This window comes from Cariama cristata, unplaced genomic scaffold, assembly GCF_000690535.1.
Source record: "Cariama cristata isolate BGI_N322 unplaced genomic scaffold, ASM69053v1 scaffold11223, whole genome shotgun sequence".
Taxonomy (NCBI): Eukaryota; Metazoa; Chordata; class Aves; order Cariamiformes; family Cariamidae; genus Cariama; species Cariama cristata.
Window position 1 is genome coordinate 8851 of NW_009606664.1, and position 23786 is coordinate 32636.

At 41.7% G+C, this 23786-nt stretch overlaps 1 protein-coding gene across 1 annotated transcript in view; it reads left to right on the plus strand.

The window, feature by feature from the left end:
- The window catches only part of LOC104158729 (rab-like protein 6), a 30650-nt gene extending 8804 nt beyond the window's left edge, over positions 1-21846 (plus strand). The window contains exons 3-9 of the mRNA XM_009696454.1: positions 4070-4117; positions 11528-11580; positions 13179-13270; positions 14154-14294; positions 15387-15492; positions 20874-20977; positions 21696-21846. Coding sequence (XP_009694756.1) covers positions 4070-4117; positions 11528-11580; positions 13179-13270; positions 14154-14294; positions 15387-15492; positions 20874-20977; positions 21696-21846 — 695 coding nt within the window. The remainder of the gene's footprint in view (positions 1-4069; positions 4118-11527; positions 11581-13178; positions 13271-14153; positions 14295-15386; positions 15493-20873; positions 20978-21695) is intronic.
- The last annotated feature ends 1940 nt before the right edge of the window (positions 21847-23786 follow it).

Here is a 23786-nt window from a genome sequence, read left to right on the forward strand (position 1 = left end):
GAATATCAGGACATCGGTTATTGATGTGTGAAAATAGAGCTTACAAGTTGTTTGGATGATGGAAACGGTCTCCAAACTCAAACGTGAATACTTCAGCCTAAACAGACTTAGATCAGAGTAAGAAAGGAAAGACCTCTTTCTTAGATATCCAAGTCTAAAGAGCGCACTGAATGTTAACTGTGGTTTTCTGCAATATCATAGGTAAAAACTTCAGAGTTCAATTTCTTTAATCAGGGTAGGTAATACAAGTGCTGTTTGTAAATACAGCCTGGGAGTTTGGCATTTGATTTCTAAGAGGCTTATTCATACCTAATTGTTTTTGTATACATGAACAGGTATACAGGTTTTTGTGTACATGTAAAAAGGTGTTTGGAAACTGTTCCATGCATAGAAAGATCCAGTCATCTTGCGTGTTTCTGCATGTTTTAGGGACTGTATGTTCTTTTACTGAGCTGAGGCTTAGGCACTGGCTTTTTCAGCATGAATGCAATCCGGAGGTAGAAAACAGCTACATATGAAGCTGGCTTTTGCTGTACATTGGTAACCGCAGGTGTATTTGTTATTTCTAGTGCTTAGTTCTGACATTTATGTGATACGTTTCCATAGAGCTTGCTGGTTAGAGTTGACAGCAGTGTGTGCATATGGTGATGGACTTTTCTCAAGGTGAAGTGTTGCTGAACTAGTCTAAATATCTGGAAGGCTATACATGAAATTGTGCCTTTCATTTGTGTTTCTTTTACATTGTAAAACACTATTATTTTCTTAGTAATATTTTCCAGCAGTACAGGAAATTCTCCATTGACCTTTTAAAAACTTGTTTTAAAAAATAACCCCCTTTTTAAAAAACATTGTAAGATATGTTTCCTGCTGTGAAAACTTTCCATCTGAGATGGGTGATGTGGGCAATCTGAGAAATTGGCTCAGATCTAATTACCACCCTGTTGGCTGAGTTAATCTGTAGAGAAAAAATAAAGTTTGTTTTCCTGTGGTCATGCTCTCAAGCTACCTTGAATAAACATTATGAGGTAGCTGGCAGCAAATATTTACGAATATTAATTAAATCGCTGTCAAATATTGAAGGATTCTTACATTGCCTGGTATTAGAAGATTTACATTTTAGATGTGGAATGTACCACCTTGTCATATCATCAGAAATTTTATACTGGAGGAATTAATAAAGGTAGAGGAATTTGAGTTATTTCTTCCTACTCAGAATGAACAAAATTACTTTTCTGTGGCAGTTGTCTCTGTAATGGATTTTGTAATTTTTGTGTCCAAGTAAGGAGTTACCATTCCTGACCCTAATGTATGCTTTTTTAGATTATGCTAGTCACCAATTTTATTCTCTGTTTGGCAGTCTCAGAAAGGAAGTCTGAAATATAAATTGGCAAATACTTTTGTTCAAATACTTTGAGTGCTTTATAGATGGGTGTGAGGAATCGCAGAGCTGCTCTGTGCTGTAAGATTTGTGATCCAAAGCGTATGAAGTGAATGGTGTAGTTGCATGAGAGTAAGCGTGTCTGAGGGCCTGTGAATTCCTGGTGATGAACCCACCCATAAAGCAATGATTCTTATTTTTAAATGAGCTTTCTTGCAGTTGGAGTCTTCTCGCATCTCTCCACCGTTTTCTGGGAAAGCAATGTCTTAGTGTGCCTCTGGCTACAGAGGAGTTAGCCAGATAGCAACTGAGTAGAGGTTTTTTTGAGTGATTTGATCCATGGTTTACGCTAATCCAAATTATAGAGTTAAAAGGATGAATTGGCACTCCTTTTGCTGCGAAGTTAAGGTGAAATGGTGCTGTGTATGAGTCATACCAAAGCCAACACAGCAGCACTAAAGTAATTATCCTCTTTTGTGTTCAGGATAATCAGGAATGAAGCTGGTGGTGAAAAGGAAGAACTTGGTGGCTACAAGCTAGAGGAGCACTGGTACTAACAGGAGAAACACTCACATGGAAAAATGGTTTTCTTGGACCTCGTGCAGTCAGTTTCTTTGTGAAATTTTGTGCTTCCCCTCAGATAAAAGGTTGTAGAGCAGGTCTTTCTGGGTCAAACGGCTCAACTCCTCAGCTGTCTGGGAGTGCTGCTGCTCAGCAGGATGTCAGTACTGTGGAAATTTCTCAGCAGGAGAACAAGTCTTAACTGAGGGTGCATTTGGTGTTAGGGTAAGGAAGTGGAGACCTCTGGAGCTTGGGAGCAAAGTCCCAATGCTGGGTACCGAGTCACCTCCTAGGAGAGCACTGCATGTCACCCCAAGGGCTTACTTTTCTGAAATGGGGTTCCAGCTTCTCTGTGGAAGCCCCTTGTTAATGTGCTTATGTGCTGCTTCAGGTGGAGCTGCTGGAAAGAACAAGCTCTGGACGACTCCTGGGCCCCTGCAAAGTTTACCATTTGAGAAAGAAAAATGTCTCTTGTCGTTTTACAGAAAGTCTTGACTGTTGAAAGGTGCCAGGATTGACTTTGCTGGTCTGTCTGTCCCCTTGTCCTTCAGGGACAGCAGCAGCACTGCCAGTCCCAGCTGCAAGGTATGAATTGGGAGGCAGACATTCCTTAGCTGATCTGTGTCCCAGCACCTGCGGGGCCCTGGCACACCCTGAATGGACCATGGACTCGAGCAGCCCACGTCACAGGGAGAGCACCCTGCTGTGCCAGTGCCTGGGTGTGAGTAGCCAGCCGTACAGCTGGGTGCCAGGCGAGGGAGTAATGGGGAGTGGTTGGACTTTAGCCATACCTGGCTCGATGGTCTGTAGAAATACTCAGGGACAGAATTAATTTGGAGAGTGTAATGATTTGAGCAGAGGTTTTAGTACTGCAGGCTGCTGTGTGCCTGTTATGTTTTCAGTCCCATCTGAGCCTGTGACGCACTGGCTGAGCTGAGCCTGGGCAAGTCTCCTGCTTGTCTTGTGGCCTGCTGCTTTACTGGCAAAGTGGAAGATAAGCAGGAGTTGCTATGAGGAAAAACAGAGGTTGATTTTGCTTCATGCATAAATGTAAAAAAGGATCTTTCTCCAGAAGCAGAGGATCAAAGTTTTCCTTTTTTCATAATCTGTCTTTACAATGTTTTGAAACATTCAAGTTAAGCCAACAGTGAATTCTGTAGAGGAAATATTTCCTGGCTTGACAGTGACACTTAGCTAAATTCTCATGCCATCCTATGAGATTATTTTTTACTCTGAGACATTATCCTCCTGTTCCATTGCTGTGTGTTCAGAGCTGCTAAAAGTACAAGCTTTTGCTTTGTAGCCTATGGCATTTCCAAAAAGCAACTGTTTCTTGGAACAACTTCATGAAGATGGGACTGCTTATTTAGATGCAATAGAAACATCTAACCAAAACTGCCCATCCCTCGTGCCCTCTGAAGGTTAAGCTGCTAGCTATCAGTACCAGCCGTGGTTTCTCTGTAATTAGAATTTTGCTTGTCTTGCTTCAGATTTTAGCAACTCAAATATATGTTGCTGCTTATAGCTTACTGATGATGCAGCTTGTTGAGAGGCAAATTTGCTAGTAATATCTTATTTTTCACAAAATGCGACTTCAAATTTGCAGAGAGAATAGATTTCTGTAGCCGCAGGACTGTCTGCACTGTTTGTGACATTTACATGAAAGTGCTATTAGTAAGGTTGATCTTCCTTAAATGTATTCCTTTTTTTTTCAGTTGTACGCCTTGCTTATAGACCAGACTTTATACTCCAAATTAAATTTATATATTTTTATAAGAATATGGAAACCTCTTTATGTTATGAAAAGTATCTACACAAAATATTTATAACATCCTTCAAATCTGACATAAAACATCAAGGAAATCTAGCTATCACTTATGTGACTAAGAGTCTTTAAGAAGTTCTTTAGATACCATAGTTCTGGTGTACAACTTGGACCTTCGGCAGCAGGCCACCTTCTTGTTATGTTTGGATTTTCTTTTAACTCACTCAAGAATTACTTTTCTTTTGACATTCATCTGCTACTTTGACAATGTTGGCTTTGGGTTAGGTTCTCTGTGGTGAGCGTTGAGTGTTGGTCGTTTTACTGAAACCCTCTTCTAACACTTTGTGTTCTTGTTGTGCTTTTAGCCACTGACGACATTGTTAAAGTTGAAGTCTGGGATGTAGTTGACAAAGGTAAGATTTATAATTTCCTTTCTAATGGAGATTCATTGTTCTTTCTCAATTTTAAGTAAAAACTTAGGTGGAATTCAGAAATGCCTGCTTACTTCTACTTTAGAAAAATGTCTGTACTTATTTTTTTCAAGTGCATGGATGTTACTTCCTGAAAAAATATGGAAAGGAGAGAGGAGTCTCCTGTGCTAGAGCCCATTATTTGCAATCTGAACTTCAGATCAAACCCAATATTCAGAAGCAGTTGTTTCATGTGCTGCATGACAGATGAAATAGCCTGCTGCTTAGTATATTCAGATTCTCTGGATTTTATTATAAACTTCATCTTCTCCCCTTTATAGTTTTATATATGCTTAGACAGCTACCGAGTTCTTTGTTCTGTTTATAATCTTACTGAGTTGTTTTTGTGAAGGAATGCTATTGTTAAATTGATAGTGTTATCTGCAGTGAATAACGTGTGCAGAAGGAAAGGATAAAAGAGAAACCAATTACTTAAATTCACTTAGGACAGACAATGCAATATATTTAATCTGAAATCTTTTCTAAATGCTTAGCCAAGGAAAGTCTTGTGATGTATAAATACATTTTCCATTAGTTTTCAGTTTTTGTCAGAGTATAAACTTCCATTTTATAAAAAATAAAAACAAACTTCAAAAATATATATGAAGACACGATCTGGATGGAGTGCAAATCTGGATGCAGTGGAGTCTGTTGCTAGAATGGGTTGGGGTTCAGATGTAAATCTTAACAGCCCATTCTGTAGCCCCAAATGCAGATATTGTTTGGCTTTTAAGAGGCGTTTTGTATCAGCCTCCTGGTTTAAGGTGCAAGTGTTTAACCAGGCTTCTGGTTTAAAGTGTGAGTATGGTCAGGAAAGCAGCTCTACAAGTGAGCATCTTTTGCTCTGTGGGTTATGCTCCTTGTTTATGTGTTTCTGTCGGTCAATTCTGTTGACTACAGTCATTGAAAGTTAAATTTTTATGGTTTGGCTGCTGCTGACTTTCCTGCAGCCTTAGCTAGAATCTGTGCTGTCATGCATTCCTCAGCAAGACTGCATCCAAGGTGCACTATCTCTGCTGTACCACCTGTGCAACTTAGACATGTGTTAACACCGAAAAATAAGAAGATAGGTACAACAGAGAGTGGGAAAGGGAGAAATTTAAATTTTCATGTTAGCTAAATTATATTTAAAATAGTAAAAGAGAAAAGGTAATTAAAGATAGCAGCTCTAGTTCAGATGCATAGTGGAGCCTTTAAGTTAAACTTCAGCCAGTAACTTTAAATTAAAATCCTGGGCACTTTATCTTTTTGTTCTTTTAAACCCTAGTTTTCACAGTGTAGACAAAACCTTACTTAGGTCAGAGTTACTGCTGAAGTCAGTCTGATTACAGTTTGGCTTTCAGATCCTGGGATAACATGTGCAGAGCTGGAATCTGAGCAAAACATCTGTTTTCTCGCTGCCTTGCAACTTTGGTATGAATAGATAGACAATTAATTTGGGAATTGTGTGGTTCCAGCATTTATTTCCATGAATAGCTTCTCTGAGCAGAGTCATCTTCTCAGCTAGAGACTTGTCATTTTTTTGGCAAAACAGATTGGATTTGATATGTGCAGATGTTGATAACAGCTCTTCTGATACTGCTTTCATTTCTGACAGCGGAGCATGTGTTGGAAATCTCAAGGGACTCTCTTCTCTCCACTTTATATTCTTTTGAAATAAAACTTACTCTGTTAAGATCCCTACCTATGGACCACAGATAGGTATTTTTATGTAATCAAATGTACTTAATCAATGCAGTGTAAAATTCAGATCATGATGATGTAACAAAATCAAATCCTTTCCTATTGCCGTAGCATTGCAGATTCTTCATAAGTAAACTTAAGGAAAATGTGCAAATTAGCCTTTAAGAGCTTGCTCATATCTAACTTTCATCTTAATGTTATCTCATGACATTTTTGTTCTTCCTTCTGTATTAGGACAAAAAATTCTCCTGCGTGATGCTTTTGGTGAGAGCGACACTAATCTAGACTGTAGACTTTTAGTAGTGAAGTAGCCAGTGCTGCTGCAGCATAGTGCTGACAAGACCTGATCCTCCTTTTTTTCCTTGCCTACCAGATCCTTGCTAATGTGCCTATTTAGAGTTGTGCAGAATGCTGCATTTATCAGGCTGGATTTGAAACTGCCAAAAAATGCACGTTCTGAACACGCATTTCAACATACATTGTTTTCCAGGCTAGATTTTTTTGCCAATGTTTCCCCATTTTGAAAGATTTGTTCCTTGTTAGAGAAAATTAAGAGACCTCTCTTTAAATTAAGGTATTTGAAAATGTACTGAAAGCCTGATGTGGGAATGTAGCTAGACTGTCTAAAAGATGTAGCCATAAACTGCAGTTTTCAGCTTCAGTCTTGTAAAGCAGCTTCGGCCTCTTCTCTGCTGTGCTGTGCCACCATTCTTCATGTCTCAGTGTGAACGTGCACAGGAAGATTTGGGGAAACTTAATAAGTTGCACACTGAAAAACTTCATGTATATTTTTGCACTGAAGTTAAATGTGGTTTTACTAAGCGGTGTTTCTCCTTGTGCTTACCAGCAGTGTGCCTTCTTGTCCTTGATACTTCAGCAATGCACTTTGATTTTTTTCCCTCCAGACTGTTTTAGGGATGCAGGATGCAGCTCTGTTGGCCCTGCCTGGCTGGTGTCTTGCTGTCACTTGTTTAGCATCTAGAAGTGTGGGGAGATTTGTTGTGGAAGCTTAAAACCTGTGAGGTTGGTTAGTGCGCTGAAGCAGGGGGAAATGGCAACCGCTACACTGTACTGATCCTCTTACCCTTTTCCTTGACTCTTCAGGATTTCTTTTTTTTTTTTTTTTAATGTGCAGACTCACTGAATTATGGACTTCCCTGCAGCCTGCTGTGTTCTCCTTGGGCCTGCTCAGAGAGCGAGGCTGATTTGCGTAATGATGCCATTTGTTAAAATCTTAACAAGTAGAGCTTGCCCCCAGCTATGACTTGTATTTAATTTTGTGCGGTGTGTGTAGTAAACACCGTCTCCTTTGCTGCCCTTGGAACTAATGGAACGTGGGAAAGATACCTCTCAACAAAAGTCACAGTCCTGACTCATCTTCCTGGCGTTGCAGCAAGTTGTGTAACTATTGCAAGTCATAAAGCTGTAACAGATCCGGAATGCAGAGAAGCTGCTTGAATACAGGTGATTCAAGAACAGTTCTGATCCTCCTGTCTTGTAACTTCTGCAAGTTTGGTTCCTGCATCATTTCCCATACACTAACTGAAGGGACCAAATCGTATTTTTTTTCTGTTGCCCCCAAAATAGCATAAACTCTTTCACTCATATTGGAGATTTCTTTCTTCTCCCTGCCAGAGGTGTGTTGCAAGAAGGAGGAAAGATCAGAATTAGAATTTCTGTTCTTTTCAGATCTCAGAAGTTAGATAATGCTGGGGATGCAGTTATTCTAGACATGCATTTTTGAATGGTGCACAGAAGCATCTCCCTCGCACTGTTGACAGCATTTGTTGGCAAGCTGTACTGAATCCTTGCTGTCCTGGAACAAAACTGATGGTACATAGACGTGCAGAGGCTCTCAGGTGCTGACCACAAACTCAGTCTTCTGGTGTTCATTAAGAACTATTCTGTAGACGTCAGGGCACTGCTGCAAGGTTATTTGGTTTCAGTGTTGCTATTATGCCTGTAAATAAGGAGCAGTCATTGTTCTAGATAGAGAGGCTGAACAATTGCAACGTGAAGACCCTTGCTTTCTAATTGAGGCTCCTGGATTACACATCAGTGCAACCTTAAACAGAGGACCTCATTCGTATAAGAACACAGTCTTCATTGTGCACTTACCTTTGCAAGCTGAATTGCATCTTTTCACTACATGCATCTTGTCTTTATCTCGCTCATCCTGCAGTTTTGGTTCCAAAAATAGACACTGTGCATGAATATGTGTACACATGCGCTTTTCAGCTCTGTTACTTCTTTATGGATGACCTCCTTTACGGCAGTGATGAGCTTCATGTAAGAATATTACTCATTCCTCTTGATATACACATAAAGCCGTAAGCAGGGAGAGGAGTGCGAGTTGTATATTCAGTCTCAAAGCATCGGTTATAAATGTGTCGAGGTTAGAAAGACACCTTGATTGCTCAGGACTAGTGGAACTGTGAAGAGTATTTGTGGTTGTGTCACAATTTAAGGAGGACAGATGCTCTCTATTAACCCTTTCCTTTCCCAGAAGGAAAGGAGAAAAGGGAGAGAGACATGGGTTGGAAAATTAAAACAATTTTAATAAAACAATAACAATAAAAAAAGAGTATAATACTACTAATGATACTGATAATAGAAATAATAAAAAAGAAAAAATGTACAAAACCAATATTGAGCTTCCCAATGATGATCACGGGATCATGTGCCGGAGTGACTTGCACTGCTGACATGGCAGGGTGGGCAGTGGGATGTCCCAGACGGGACTTGGCAGCAGACAGGAACCAGATTCAGGAATCCACGGATTGGAGGCAGGAGAACAAGCAGAGTCTCACAGCAATGCTGGCCATGAAAGAAGGGCTGACCCTCGTGATCCCTTAGCTTTACCTGAGTATGGCATGTACGGGATGGAATACTTCATTGGTCAATTTTTGGTCACCCATCCTGTCTGCTCCTTCCCACAGGTGCGACCCTTTTACGCCTTTTCACATGTGGAATATAAGGAGCCAGCAGTGACCTTGATTCCCACAAGAATAATTATAAACATGGCCCTTTCTGCATACCAGTCCTGCCATTACTTTAGTTACAACTATAAACATGAAGCATTATCAATTCTGAAAGCAGATGCTGTCTGAAAGACATGTAGCTAACTTCAGAGAGTGCAGTTACTTAGAAGAGACTTAACTGAAGGAAAATCTACTGAAAGGAGAATTGGTCCTGTTTTAGACGAAACCAGGACAGGTTGCTTGGGCTTGTGTTTTAATACCTGGAAATTCAGGTCATGCCAAGCATAATTTAGCAATAACTGCAGAAATAGTGATGGTTTGTCATTCAGAGAAGCAATACGAATGCCACTGACTTGAAATGAATTTAATTGAAGTGTGAAAAGGCATGCATGCCCTAGACATCTCACACCTTCGGCTGCACTGGGAAAAATCAGAGCTCATAGAATCATAGAATCATTATGGTTGGAAGAGACCTCAAAGATCATGAAGTCCAACCGTATACCCAAAGCCACCATGCCTGCTAAACCCAGTAAACCATGTCTCGAAGACCATGTCTCATACTTGGATCCTGTGGGGAAACACATTACATGAATGGGGAAGGATCAGGATTAATATTTCTGCTATTTTCAGATGTCAACAGTAAGATGACATGAGGAGGGCAAACATTTTGCACTCATGCACAGAAGCTCACACCAGACACGCTGTCAGGGTGTAGGGACTGGAATCTCCTGCTGTATCCTGCAGCATTAAAACTGTCATGAATAACTCTGTATTTCATAACTATTTATCCTTGACTTGCATGTAGAGACAATGAAAACACTTTGTTTCACATGCAGCATCTGGCAGAACCATGAATTTTGCAGTCACTCCATGTTCGTTAGCAGAGTCAAATAGTTGGTGAAAGCTATTTTGGTCCACACTGTTGCAGAGTCTTTAAAAGACTCAATGGGAGGTTTTTTGTAGATGCATCTGAGCTGCCAACACGTTCTGTTGTCAGTGACACAGGGAATTTGTAGAAATTATGAGAAGGAATTCCAAGTTTCTGGCATTATAATTTAGTTAATTCATTATTATTTGGACTAAGAAAATACGGAACAAAGTTATTTCAGAAGTACAGTTCTTAATTGCTGTCAGTAACATCTGGAAGATATTTGATATCTGTAAAACCTAACTCTAGACCTTGCAGAGTTATTAATTGTGCAGTGCTCATCATTTGATAAAACTCTGGGAACTGTTGGACTTAGATAGAGTTTAAGCCATACCTGGGGGGCAAGGACAGATTTTTCATGGTATGTTCACATGAAACTTCTTTAGCACAAGGCAAAAGAAGTTGTTCTCGCTCTCACGTATTGAGACTCCTGGCAATCCTTGGTCCTGAGTTTCTACACCAGAAAATTAGGTTAGCGGATTGCCACTCTGCTAATCCTAGATACGGATACACGGTATCTTCTCTGTCTGCTGTGGTTACAGGCTTTAAGATTTGGAAACATAATTACAGTGTAACTTACCTAATGCAAAATTTTCAGGGAGCCTGAGGTTTGAAAACACAACTCCTTTTCTGGGGATGCTGAGTCAAATGCCTGTGGTACTTTAAAATGTCAGGGTTTGAACTTATCCAGTGCTTATTGAAGCTGTAAGAAAAGGGAGAAGTCGCAGGGAGTCTGCCCTTTAAGTATAAGGGCTGTATTTTAGCATGTGTGTTAGAGGAAGCAGATGAGTTGGAGAGAAGCCTGTAGATTCCTCCAGATGGGACTGTGGCTGTGGGACTGCAGGGCAAGTCTCTATAGTGGTTTTCTAGTGTCTTCCCAAGTGTTTAGCCTGTTGCCCCTTGCACTTACCTGTGAGCTTAATGAAGAGTTTTACCTGTCCTCTAGCTTATTTGTGTATGCATGTTGGTAGAGCGGGTGGCTTTGGATGGTGCTTCTGGAGGATTTCTGTTCTGCACCTTCACTGGTGATGACCAGACCTGACCCTCTGGCCCTGGCCTTTCATGCACGTGTAGGCTGTTTCTCCTCGACTTCTCCCCAGCCTCCTTGCCACAGTTTATTTGATTTTGCTTGAATTTCCCCTTGTATAAGTTCTGTCTGTCTTTTGGCTGTTGAATTCTCATAGTCTCCTGCCACCCCTTTGTTTTGATCACAAGTGAGTCCAAAGCACCCGATGGGCTCAGAGATCACATTTATTTACAAGGCTGCTTGCTTCAGGTCAGCGACATAGCACAGCAACGTCAGAGCATCTCTCAGGAAGGCTGAGTATGTAATTGTGCAGTTTAGTCATAGTAGCCCCACGATCTTTTGCTTCTTCAACACTAATGCAATGAAAAGTGCAACAAAGCAGCTTCCCTATGAGGTCAAGGAGTGCACCAAACCCTGTATTATTCAGTTGTGATTTTATGCTGTGAAGAGCATGGTTTAAGCTACCCTAGACTTTCTTCCTATTCATCTTTGAATTAGACTAGCTAGTATTCTTGAACAGGGTAGCTGATATTCTTCAGCAAGGCATGCCTGTCCCACCCCTCCTCATTCCCTGTGCTTATAGAAGTTGGATCTGCTTTAATGTCATGTTCAAAATGCTGTGCTCCTGCCCAGACACATTCTGGAGTTCTCTGCCCAATGTAATGCATTTGCTTGTTTTATTTTGTTGTGTTGTTTTGTTTTGTTTTGTTTTGTTTTTTACAATTCTTTTTAAGGAAAATGCAAAAAACGAGGAGATGGTTTGAAACTGGAAAATGACCCTCAGGAGGTGAGTCACCTTGAACGCAGATGTCTGCCCCTTAGCGGGAGGCTTCTAGTACACCCTTGGTCCACGGAGAGTAAGTTCCATACTTGTTTCTGCTTTAAGGCTGGCCTGGCAGGAGGATGAGGGGCAATGTGATCCCTGATGTTCTTCACACTTTTGCCCATGCATTTTATCCTTATTCATACCCACACCACAATTTTCCTGCTGTTTTCCGTTCTGTCTTTTAGGAATGACTGCACCCCAGATATTTACTCGGTAGCTTTGTACCTGTCTGTACCCGTCTGCGCATGGGCAGTGGCAGGGAATCCTTTTGTGATGGACTTCTTGTGAGACCTGAAGAAGTCACTTGAAGCCATGCTCGCTGGCTGCTCTTTAAAACTGGGCTAACAATTACCTTTTAACACCCTTTGAAATATAGAGGAGGAAGGGGCAATAGAAGTGCTACCTCGCATGTAAAAGTAAACAGAGTGGCTTCCTCAAAACTCTTACATGAATGTGTCTCCTTTGGATCTTCTGCTGTAGAACAAAATTCTGTATGGGAGACCATACTACTGTGTTCCCTGAACCACATTGGGGCTGCCAGTGCACTTCCATGGCATCTCTTTCAAAAGATGTATGATTTAATCCTCAGGAAAAATTCAGTTTAAAGGCCCTTGATCCCATGATCTCTGCTGCAGCTCTTAAAGAGCTTTATTGCTCCTGTTCGTGTGTCAGTGCCCTTTGGGGCTCAGTGCACAGGCAGTGTTCTGGTACTCGCTCAATAACCACTTTGTTGAAAATGATGGGAAAGGCAGCGTCACTGATATGCAGAGAGCTGAGCACTCAGTTCTGAGGATGTGTCAGGGCAGTGAAGAGTTACCTCTTTCACCAGGGTGCAGTCCTGCTCAGTCTGTGTGGTCAGATGAGGAGAATTTTCTTTTAAAATCTTCTCCTATGGGAAAAAGCCTCTATGAGAACAGATATCACAGCTGCTTCTTCCTTCACAAACGTGGATGCATTTTCCACTCCTGGGAAATGAGCAAGCATTGTTCCATAGGCACGAAATTGCAGCAGGAGCCTTGGAAGTTGGGTTGTGGCCAGTATGTACTTTGCAGCCTGCAGATTCCAAATGATGAAAAGCAAGTAAGGTACTAATAAATACTTTCAGCCCTGCATGGGAGAAGCTCAATAGAAACTACATCCTGGCTTTATACACTAGAAGCATTAGAAGTACAGTCAATATTTGGGTCGGCAAAGAGATGGAATGGGAGCTGTGTCCTGTGTCCTCCATCCTGTAGGTTATTTGGAGTTATCTGTCAACATGGGATTTGGGGACAGAGGAGAAAGAGGCAGGGGTGGGTTTTAGCATTTGCCATCAGACATGGTGTTTTTTTTTCAGAGACTGTCAGGTGCTTCACATCCTTCTCCTGTGGGCAAGGGAGGCTGTGAACCACCAGGTATCTTGCTTAAATGATGATGATGATGTGAAATCCACAGATACTACTTACAGTAACTGTCACTTTGGAAAGTTTGCCTATTCAGCACTGTGTCAGTTATGTTCTGTACAACAAGCCTGAAGTTGAATCAAAATTTTACTCCTCCTTTTGCCTTTATTTCCTCAGGCAGAGTCAGAAATGGCTCTGGATGCAGAGTTCCTGGATGTCTATAAAAACTGCAATGGCGTAGTGATGATGTTTGACATCACCAAACAGTGGTAAGACATCTTCAGCAGCATGCACCACATGATTCTAACTTGTTTAGTGAAAACAAATGACTTCTAGACCTCTTGATTCCCAGATGGACCCTGGAGCTGATAACCAGCCTAATGAGTTGAAGCAAGCTTGTATCCCTTAAAATAATAGCTTTATCTTCTAGCATGTCTCTTAATATACTCTTCTCCTGGGCTTGTTTCAAACAAGCAGTCTCCCTGTGGACTTGTGTACTGCAATTTCTGGTATACTGCTGTCTGAAACTTGATAATTAGTGCTATCACAGGTGCAAAGTATGCTGGGCATGTTACAAAATGCTGCGCTCGAGAACTCAAGGGAAAGGCGAATGCTAGTGAGAAATTCCCAGGAAGACTGGTATTAGTAAGGATTATTTAGAGGCCCTAGGCTGCATTAATGTACAGAAATAATGAACTGTTCGTTTTGCACATCTGCTGAGGAGGGCGAGAGACATATGGAAGCCAGAGTGGAAAGAGGAGGGTGGTAAGAGTTCCTGTTCTGTGTTTAAGCTTGTGTTTTACAGGTTTGATATGGGTCAGTGAGCCTGTTGACAGCTGAAGGGAAGGAATCCTTTTCTTCTGCTGACCCCACACCATTTTGAAGGACTGAAGGAAATATTGCTGTAGGAGATGTGAAGTTGCCGATGGAAGTGGATTATTGAACTTATCACGTTCTTTTTTAATAACAAATGATACAAACATATTTACAGTTAATTTATTTCTCTGACAAGGGCAAAGAAGCCACAATCTTGGAAGGGTTTTGGAAATAAGTTTCTCACTTTGTTTTTTTTTTCTGTGATTTGTGCATGAAACTGCTCACAGAATGATGTTTCCCACTCATCTGCCTGTATCTCTCTCTCCTATGGTGAAGGACATTTAACTATATTCTGAGGGAGCTTCCTAAAGTGCCGACCCATGTTCCAGTGTGCGTGCTTGGGAATTACCGAGACATGGGGGAGCACCGGGTCATTCTGCCTGGCGATGTGCGAGACCTCATCGACAATCTAAACAGGTACGATGGCACTGTGATCACCAGGCAGGGGAGCAGACCTCAGCTGCTCTCGGTCATCAACCGTAGATAACCGCATTGCTGCCGTGTTTCAGATGCACATCATGTTCATCCTCTGACCCTGTACCTTTTGGGCTTTCATAGTTCTGAGTGTCTCATACAGCAGCTTCAGCTTACAGGATAAGCTCTTTGATCTAGGAGTCTGTTCTGGGCAGATTGGTAGCTATATTCCTGGAAACAGTGAGTGTCTGTCAGCATGTGCCTTTCAGAAGTACTTTTCCCAAGAAGTCACCTTCTTTCTGGATAGTCCTTCTCTTGTGAAAGAATCCTCTCCCTGCAGCACAACTGTTCTCTACTCCAAATAATTCTACAAGATTGCTGGTTAGGGCAGCTGTCTTCCTTGCTCTTCCTCTGAGAGCATCCCCACACAGCATTTACTGGGCACAGCCAAGTCACACACCTCCCTTGCCAGCCAGGCAAGATTTTCCCTTATGTGGAGATCTGAGGTGCTCTGTTATTTAGTATAAAATACTATTTGTTGGTCAGGACTCAATAGATTGTATGGTTTTTTTGTGGTTTTATATTCTTAAAGCATTTTTTTCATTTTCGTAGTCTCTTATTTGTTTATGCCTGTGTCAGGCACACAGAAATGGTATCAGTTTTAAGGCTTGATCCATAATGTAGTCATTTCTTTACAAGTTCATCTCTATATGTGACCTATGTAGGTCTGTTTGTGGTTTTAAAACAAAACCTTCACTGAGAAATGAACAGCTTGTACAGCTGTGAAACCCTCAGTTTAGTAAACCAATGGCCCGGTATCCTGACATAGTACTTCTTCGTCTGGCAGCCGCATGGCACTGCAACACAACAGCCACATTCTACCACCCTTCAGGAGGAGCAAAGTGTGAATTTTGTCTGTAAACAAAATAACGAGTCCCTAGCAGAATGACCTGCTAGCCTACATTTGAGGACTGAGGGCTTGGATTGTGGGTGAGGATTGTTCACGGTATGTAATTCAGTAAATGCCTCTGCTGTGTGTATGCAGTCTGTGTCCTTTGTACAGTTTTCTTCTCTCTACCTCTCTGATTGAGACAGGCCTCCCGGCTCCTCGTATTTTCGCTATGCTGAGTCTTCCATGAAGAACAGCTTTGGCCTCAAGTACCTGCACAAGTTCTTCAACATCCCCTTCTTGCAACTGCAGGTAAGACAGAGGGTATTTCCTTGATGTGCTGGGTGGGTGGGGCAGATTTCATTTTCTCTGCCTCTAAGGCAGGAATTTGGTATTTGGGGTTTCTTTTGTTGTTAAAGGATGCTGAGTAGATTTTTGTTTTCATAACAGTTGTTACAACAAAATTATGTTAGTACATTGGTGCCTGTGACTTAAACATGTCTCTGCTTGCGAGAGGACTCTTTCCTGCTGTGTTCACAAATGCTTACCTCTGGAGGAAGGCTGCAAGGTGATGAATAGCACTGGCAAGAAAATTGCATCCAGTGGAGTAGTTACCAAGTCAAAAATGTTACATATGCACATCTGTTAAACTTTGGATTTAAATTCTGTTCAATTAAAACTCAGATGAGAAGAGATTTAGTCATGAACTGCACAGTTCAGGGACAACTGTTTGCTGAAAATCTTTACCCTAACAGTAACTGATCTGCTTGGATCCTATGCACATAGATTTCCTTCATCATTGAGGCTTCTTGGGCGGACTGAGTGGAAAGGCAAAGGCTGAATGGGCATGGACAGGTGGAAGTCTCAACTGTGGTCCTTTAGAAGAGGACCTTTTGAGGTGATCATCAGGAGTCCTTTGGGATCATCAGCATATGTGTTTTGGGGGTACATATGATGTTGTATCATTGTTTTCTATTGGATGGGAGAAAACAGGCAGTTGATCTTGATTATCTTTCACCAGTAAATGAAACGTCTGTGAGTATTTGAATAAAAATAATCTCCACTGAAATGCTGGTTCAGAAGAAGCTCAGATATATTAGTGGACGTTACCATGTCCTCAGGCTGCAGAGCAGAAAGAACCAGGATAAGAAAATTGAATGTATAAAACCCTAGTAAAAGAAATCAAACAATAAATTTTTGAGGAGGAAGTTAGAGAAATCTGAGATATAAACCAACTTTCTGTTCAGTGGAGAAAACTGAAATCTACCAGCATGGTGTTGGTTACATGTTTAGTTTTATAACCTCAGCTCCTATGGTAAAGTGATGTCCTGTGGAAATCGTGCAGAATAATTAATTCCCAGGTTACTTTTGTCAGTTTTGTAGATCTCTCCTTTTTTTCTCAAACAGATGTTGATGTGAGACAAAGACATTAGCACAGCCTTCATGCCAGATACGTTTCTGAAAGCTGCTGATAATGATACTGTTAGTAGTCAGTCTATGCACTGATTTCCCTAGCCATAGTTACAAGCAGGAAATACTGAAGCATTTATAGTATCAGGTTTGCTTGGGAGCAGCTTTAGGATGGGAGTCTTAGGGGACCTTTCATTTAAATGTGCTGTGTATAAGTAAACATGGTCTGTTAATCTGAGACTGGAAGCAGTTAGGACACTTAGATAAGGTAATTGTCCCCAAAGCCAGAGAACTTCTTGGACAAATCTTGGTCTTTAGGGAAATCGAAAAAATAAATCTGATCTAACCTTTAGTTGTTTGGAGATTCCAGTGATAGTTGCTTAGGAGAGGTGAGGGAAGTGGGATGACCAGCCCACATTTGTCCTCCTGTTCAGTGGGCTTGGTGTGCCAGTGGGAGTAGTCCAAAAGGTGCAGATGCCACATAATTAGACTCCCAAATCCTGTGTTTTTCATGTAATAGAATTAAATAATTCAAGACTGCAGAAACAAACCTGAGAAACTTCTCATTACAGTTTAGTTCCCAAAATGTGCAAGGGGAGATTTGGATGGGCCCATGTAAACCATGCTTATAAGTATGTTTGCTCTGTTCTTTGTGCCTCGATGCAGAAGGGGGCAGTTGGGGAGGTTGTCCTGTGCCTGTCATTCAAGGAGAGAGTGATCAGATCATAGCTACCTGCCGTTTCCTTTAAAACAGCAGTGCAAAACTAATTCCTGCAGTTCTGTGCTTATACAGGGATTGCACACAGGTGCTTTTGTGTGCATTCTGATAAAAATCACAGCATAGGATCCAATGTGGAGATGGCTTGTTTCATTTCCCTCTGGTGTGCAGGAGATGCCTAGCCTTGCCGTTCTGTGCCAAGGCGGGTGACACTGCAAATTTGGAGGCTTTTGGTTGCTTCAACCCAGGTTTTGGGACTTTACTTGATGTCAAACTTCAGCCAAGATATGCTGCATTTAGTTTTTTCCAATGCCACTTGCATTTGTGCCACAGGTTTATTAGAAGAGCTTCATACTGCTCCGCAGTAGCTGCTGCTGGGTGGCTCTGGGCGTTTTGCTGTTCCTGGAGATGTGCTGGGAGCCTTGCCTTTGAGTGCAGGGCTGGCCCCACTGGGCCTAATTAACAACCAGTGCAGCATGATGTTAAAATTTGTAAGGAAAATCACAGCTAGACTTAATTCCTAAAGGTTCTGCTTATACCTTCAGAGAGACTTGCCAGTAACAACCTCCAGAAAGGAGTTACTGCCCTGGTACTTTGGAGCAAAACAGGGTTAAATGGGAGGAATGCTACCAGGTATTAAATGCACATATAATTTAATCAGTCTCAGTTGATCTCTGAGGTTTCTCTGTGTTCCTCAGCCTAGTCTCCTACAGCTCTCAAGGGGAAGAGTTGTTCAGCTGTGTGCAAGACTCCGGGCTGTCCTTTAGCAGGGTTGGTGTTCAGTACGCTGGTTTTAAGTTGCACATTTCTGTGTTCAGCTTACATTCATGTATCTTTCATGGAGAAAGCAGTGGCTGAAATTCATATCCCCAGTATTGAGCACGTTCCCTCTAGCAGCCAGGGCTCTTCAATTATTTATCAGTTCCTTTCCAGGGGAAGGATTGTCAAACCTGAGAATGCAGTTTAGCTGTAGGTCATGCTGGTGGCCCACATAAAGTGCAAATGGGATTGGGTCAACCGGGCCTTCGGATGCTGCGCAGGAAGGAGACAGAATTCTGCAGACAGCTGAAATTGCCTTTTCCCAGGAAGCACTTGCAAGTGGCATTCAGCCAAAGCATTGGTCTGTAGCACATGATTTATTCCCTTCTTTTGGGTCATTGCTAAAAATACGCTGTTTCTTTAATATTTTAATACCAGCATGGTAAAATAGAATTTATTTTTTAAGTATTGGGAAGTCCGTTATTAGTGATGAATTTTTACAAAATTAAATGCAACTCTCTTAATTAAATCTAAGTTCTTAATTTACTGTGATCTCTGAAAATTAAAGTAAAAAAACCTCTGGTATATGTCTTAATGCCAAAGTATGAGGAAAGGCAAACCACTTGTTCAATAAAAACCATTATCTAAGTGCCTAAGGTAAGCATTGGAGAGCAGTGTCCCTTCTGTCTCTGTTTATTCAGCTAATTTGCTCAGCATTTATTTCACTCATCTTAGGAAGCTGAGGACAAAGAAGCAGAAAACATGCTCTTTTTTGTCTCGTTTTTGCTTATACTGTATGAATAACATAAAAGGATGAAATCTATTACTTCTAAAATCTTGAATTTCTTGAATCTTGAATTCTAAAATCTAGAATTTGCAATCTAGAAATCTAGAATCTCTATTAGTACTTCTGTTTAGTGTAGCAAGTTTAAATATGTATAGCATGTTTTGCTGAAACTTTCTTGTCTGTATACCACAGTAAAGGGAATTCAAGTTAACTAATGACTTCATAATTCTTTGTATACATGTTAACTGAAGTCAAATTTCCATCTGCATAGAGCTTATGAATATGATGAATAAAAATCACCTAGCAAAGGAAATATGGATCACTCCAAGCTCTTAACACAATGACAAAGGTCAAAATGAAGAATCTAAATGCCTTGGAAGCAATAAATTAGTTGAAATGATTGTAGAAGCTCTTATATTTCAAGAAAGACTGTATCTTCCAGTAAATTAGCATGTTTAAAGATTATCAACTGCTGGTCTTATAATACAAAATAAAAATTACTTAAGCCTTGCTTGCTGATTTAAGCCATGGTAGAATTTGGTATACGTCAGCCTGCTCAATGGAGGGCTCAAGCTGTGCCCTGACTACTCCCTTGGACAGAGTAGTGTGATGTGTTTTATATAAGGCAGGTAAGTTACTTACTCTTTAAATTTTTACACTCTCTTGATAGCTTCAAAGTTGTCATGTCTATGAAACTATATTGTCAATAGTATAGGCATGTAGAGACTGAACAGCATTGCTTTATACAAATGTTTTTCTTCCCGTAGGGATTTTATTCTGTAAATTATGTAGTAGACTTCCTTTTTGTGCTTTTTACTCTAATGGGATCTTTCTGCAGTGAGGATATGTGTTGTCAAATACAGAATTAAAAATTCACCATAGTTATTGACACTAAACTTCAAAAATATTTGCCACAGTAGAAGGTTAAATGTATGTTGATGTTAAGGCAGTTGTGAAAGCAAAAACCTTTGCAGTTTGGAGGAAACCTGTAGTTTCTCTTCAGTCTCCTCCTGTCTGGGCAGTGGTGTAGCTTGGCAGCCTGTGGCACTGGTGGACCCTGCGTTAACAGGCACTGTGCAGCGCCGAGAGTCATCAGATGTGTCGCAGCACAAGCCGTCCCTGCTTCCTGTGCCATCTAGTATGTAGGCAGTGGGAGAGGGAGGATTTACACTTCCAGGCACTGAACATCATGATTTTTGACTCCATAATTTGGGTGATCCCTTGGAGCTGACTGTGCCTGTGAAGTTTCAGTGTAATGTGTGTGGTTATTGATCTCTTCTTGTTGCCATCCGGACTATCAGGAGGAGTGTCCCATGACCATTTGCATTTGATTTTGAGCCTTTTAAGCCAGCACTTCCCCTCAGCTGAGGTTTCTGCTTGGGTTCTGCTGGGAATGTGGAAAGGGAAGGACTGAATTAAGCTACCCTGTTTTATATTAGTGAAGCCAACTCACTTTATGGCACATTTGAAATGGACTGGAGTGTCTGTCCCCCATCTGTGGGGCAGCAACAAAAGGCAGAGGGGCAGTGACTTCTAAAATTTCACTGAGTTGACAGGTTGTGCTCACTCATCTACCCCGACAGTAAAAAGAAAATTATTGTGAGGTGTTGCATCAGCTGAGTCCTACTCACAAAGGGACTTCTTTAGCACAGAGGAAAATAAAAGATCAGAATGAATGGGTTGCACAACTGTTCTCCACAGGAGTTGAATCTGTTCTCCAAATGCAACTGGAGATGCTGTGTGTGAAAATCACACTTTATTGATTTATGGCTGAGTACAGCTCACAGAACAAGTTGCTTTCTTACACAGAGACTTGCTGGATTAACATCCTTTTGCTACTGCTTCTGCTTCCCTTTGTGCTTCTGTGTTTAAATTGAACACTGCGAGAGGGACCAAAGCTCCAGTTTAACACCTTGCTGTGGGTAGAGTGGTGATACAAGATCTCCCTGCACCCTGTTACAATGAGATCTGTTACAATGACTCTGCCTGCTCAGACCCAGCCTGTTTTCCTTTCTTCAGAGGGAGACGTTGCTGCGGCAGCTGGAGACGAATCAGCTGGATATTGATGCAACTTTGGAGGAGCTGTCAGTGCAGCAAGAGACAGAAGATCAAAACTACGAACTGTATGTCATTGAGCCATCTTTTCTAACTGTTTTGTTGCAGTCTAGGTGTCACATGAAAGTTGAGCAGCCCCAGCTACGGCATGTGGCCAGACTGAAGGGTGCAGACAGTGACATTTAAGGTTTCTTTAGATCTTGTAAAATGTCACTTTTAAGTGGCATCACCTGGAATAAAGCATGCATTCGGGGATCCCTGTGAAAGGGTCTGGTTCCTTACAAGCACGTGATTTACGGGAGGGCAGTGGAGGTGGAGCTGAGCAGCACACCTGGAGGCAGCACATGCTGAAGGGATTCTAGATAAGTATGTTGCAGCCTCTGATGCTGGAAGGGGGTATTTTCCATTTTTCTACTGCTTTGCACACAAGTTTGTTCCTCTTCTTCTGACTGTTGCATTCTTGTGTATTGGGTGTCTTGTGGTAAGCAGAAAGTAATAGCAACAACATTATTGTCTTGTTCCCTTTGAACAAAGTAATAGCAACAACATTATTGCCCTTGTTCCCTAGGCTCCTTGATGCATTTCTGGTTTGAAATAGTGGCTAGTTCCTGCTGCTTCTGTTTGTTCAGTGCCCTGTCTGTTTGCTTACTGCTTAAAATAAGCATTTGCCAAATTTGGCCCTGCAAAGCCAGTACATCTGTAGCACAGTGAATAGGAATCTCTTCAGATTTATATGTTGTTGACAAGTGTGTTCTGTGAGTTCCCATTGCAACATCTTTATTGCAGTGATGTGCAAGCCAGAAAAGTTAACCCCAGCATGTATCGGAAAAAGGTTCTTTACAGGAAGCTTTATTTGGAAGTTGGAATCGATGATTATGAAATATTCATGCACAGCATTTTGACAAGCATTTTTCAGACCAAGTTTCAGGTTCTATAATCTTAGTCCATGTGTTTTCTTTTGAGAGCGTTGAAATACCCCATATGCTGACAGAGCAGTACTGTTTCCAGAGTATTCACCTCATTCCATTCCTTAGGGACTGGTTAGTCTCCTGATGCCTTCAGCAGTTCTGTTGATGTCCCTACTCAAAGGACTGGGCTGTGTGGGCTGCACTGTTGGATTGTTTTCCAGTACTTTTGTTTATATTGCATCAGTAATAGGAAGATACTTAAAAGAATCAAGAGTTGGCAGAGCTGTTCTAAACCAGACAGTCTTGCTACTTAGTCACCTCTCACCCTTATACCAGCCTTAGCATTTGCTGGACCTTTGCATGTGCCAATTTGTCTCACAAAGCCAGCAGAAAACTATCTTCCGCCTATCTGCTTCTGGGTTAATCTGAGTTTGGCTAGCATCTGCTTAACACCAGAACTTAAAGGATGCAGCAGCAGTGTGGTGCTGGCAGAGGTGGGATAGCAAGACTTAGTTCCAGCAATGGGTATTAGACTGGATCATCCCATCCAGTCTAACCACACCAGCGTACACCATTTTATAATATTGGTGCACTTTCCTCTGCCACAGAGTACCCTTTCTGGGTACATGCTCCTGCAGAAATACTGTGATTACTAAAGAGTATCATTTACAATGTGGTAGCATCCAGAACCCTAGGGCCAGACTGGTCGCATTGCTCAAGGCACTGCACCTTAACAACTCAAAAGGCATGTTCTTGCCTTTTGCAAGCTCAGAGGAACTTTTGGTGCAGTCAGTGGTGGCTAGCATCACCTCAGTAGAAGCCCCCGTGTCGTCTGCAGAAACTCCAAAGCCAGATAAACTCTTGACCCACATGTCAGTGCCCTGTCATTTTCCAAACCAGTTTGTGAGCACAGGAAGAACAGGAGATGGGGTGCATGCACCTGAAGATGCCCACTGCCCAACTGGGCAGAGTAGCTGCCCTTCGCCTGCGCTGCAGAATGCTGCACCGTCGCGAAGGACTGCTGCTCAGCTGCTAGGGAGGGCTTGCACTGCAGGAGGCTAATTGCACTATTAGGCTGCATAATTGGCTTAACATGGCATAAGAAATACCTTAGCCATGGTACCTGACTGAAGAGGAGTTGCTAAAATGTTAAAAGCAAGACTTTTTCTCAGGATTCTGGTTTAGCAAAAAAACTGACATTTTTGTGCAGCTAGCCACCTTCTGTTTTCACTGCAGCAACTGCATGTTTATGTCTGTGTACAGAGACCAATGCTCTTTGCTTTCAGAAAATCATGCTTCTTTACAGAAAGGTCTTTAAAATATCCTTGGATGCTTCCTGGCTTGAGCCGCTGATCCCAAGAGAAAAGCATTGGGCTGTGTCATGTCTGAGTACCTTGACCACACTGACTAAAACAGAGTGCTCTTTTAAGATTTTTGAGGTTTTTCTCTGCACCCCAGGCAGAAACAAAGAGTCTGTTTCCGGTGGCACCTCTCTGAAACAGATGAGCTGCAGGGAGGTTACTTAAGCCCCAGAGTTGAAAAGTACATTCATTTTTTATCCCTGCAGGAGCTCTTCAGGCTCAATTCCTTTAGCCAAAGTCCTGGTTCAAAGAAATAACCACACTCATATGGCAGGAAACTCAGGTTTGGATAAAGTTCTGATTCCTAGTAAACAAGTTTTGGCTGGCGAACAGAGTATCTGTGGACACAATGACAGTACGTGGTGGGAATTAAAGCTTGCAGTTGTGAGGCAGGTCTGCAGTGCTTGTTATTAGGGCTTGGGAAGGTCCCTGCATCCGTGCTTGTCCGATGCCCATCGTTTTGGGATTATCATGTTTAACATGCTGCTGCGGTGGATGTCAAAATGAGCACCTGATGCATTGTCCTCCGACACTCATTTTGTTGTATACAGCATGTGCATTGGTGCAGGGTGACTTGTTGCCTCTTGACAGATGTGAAGCCCTTGTGT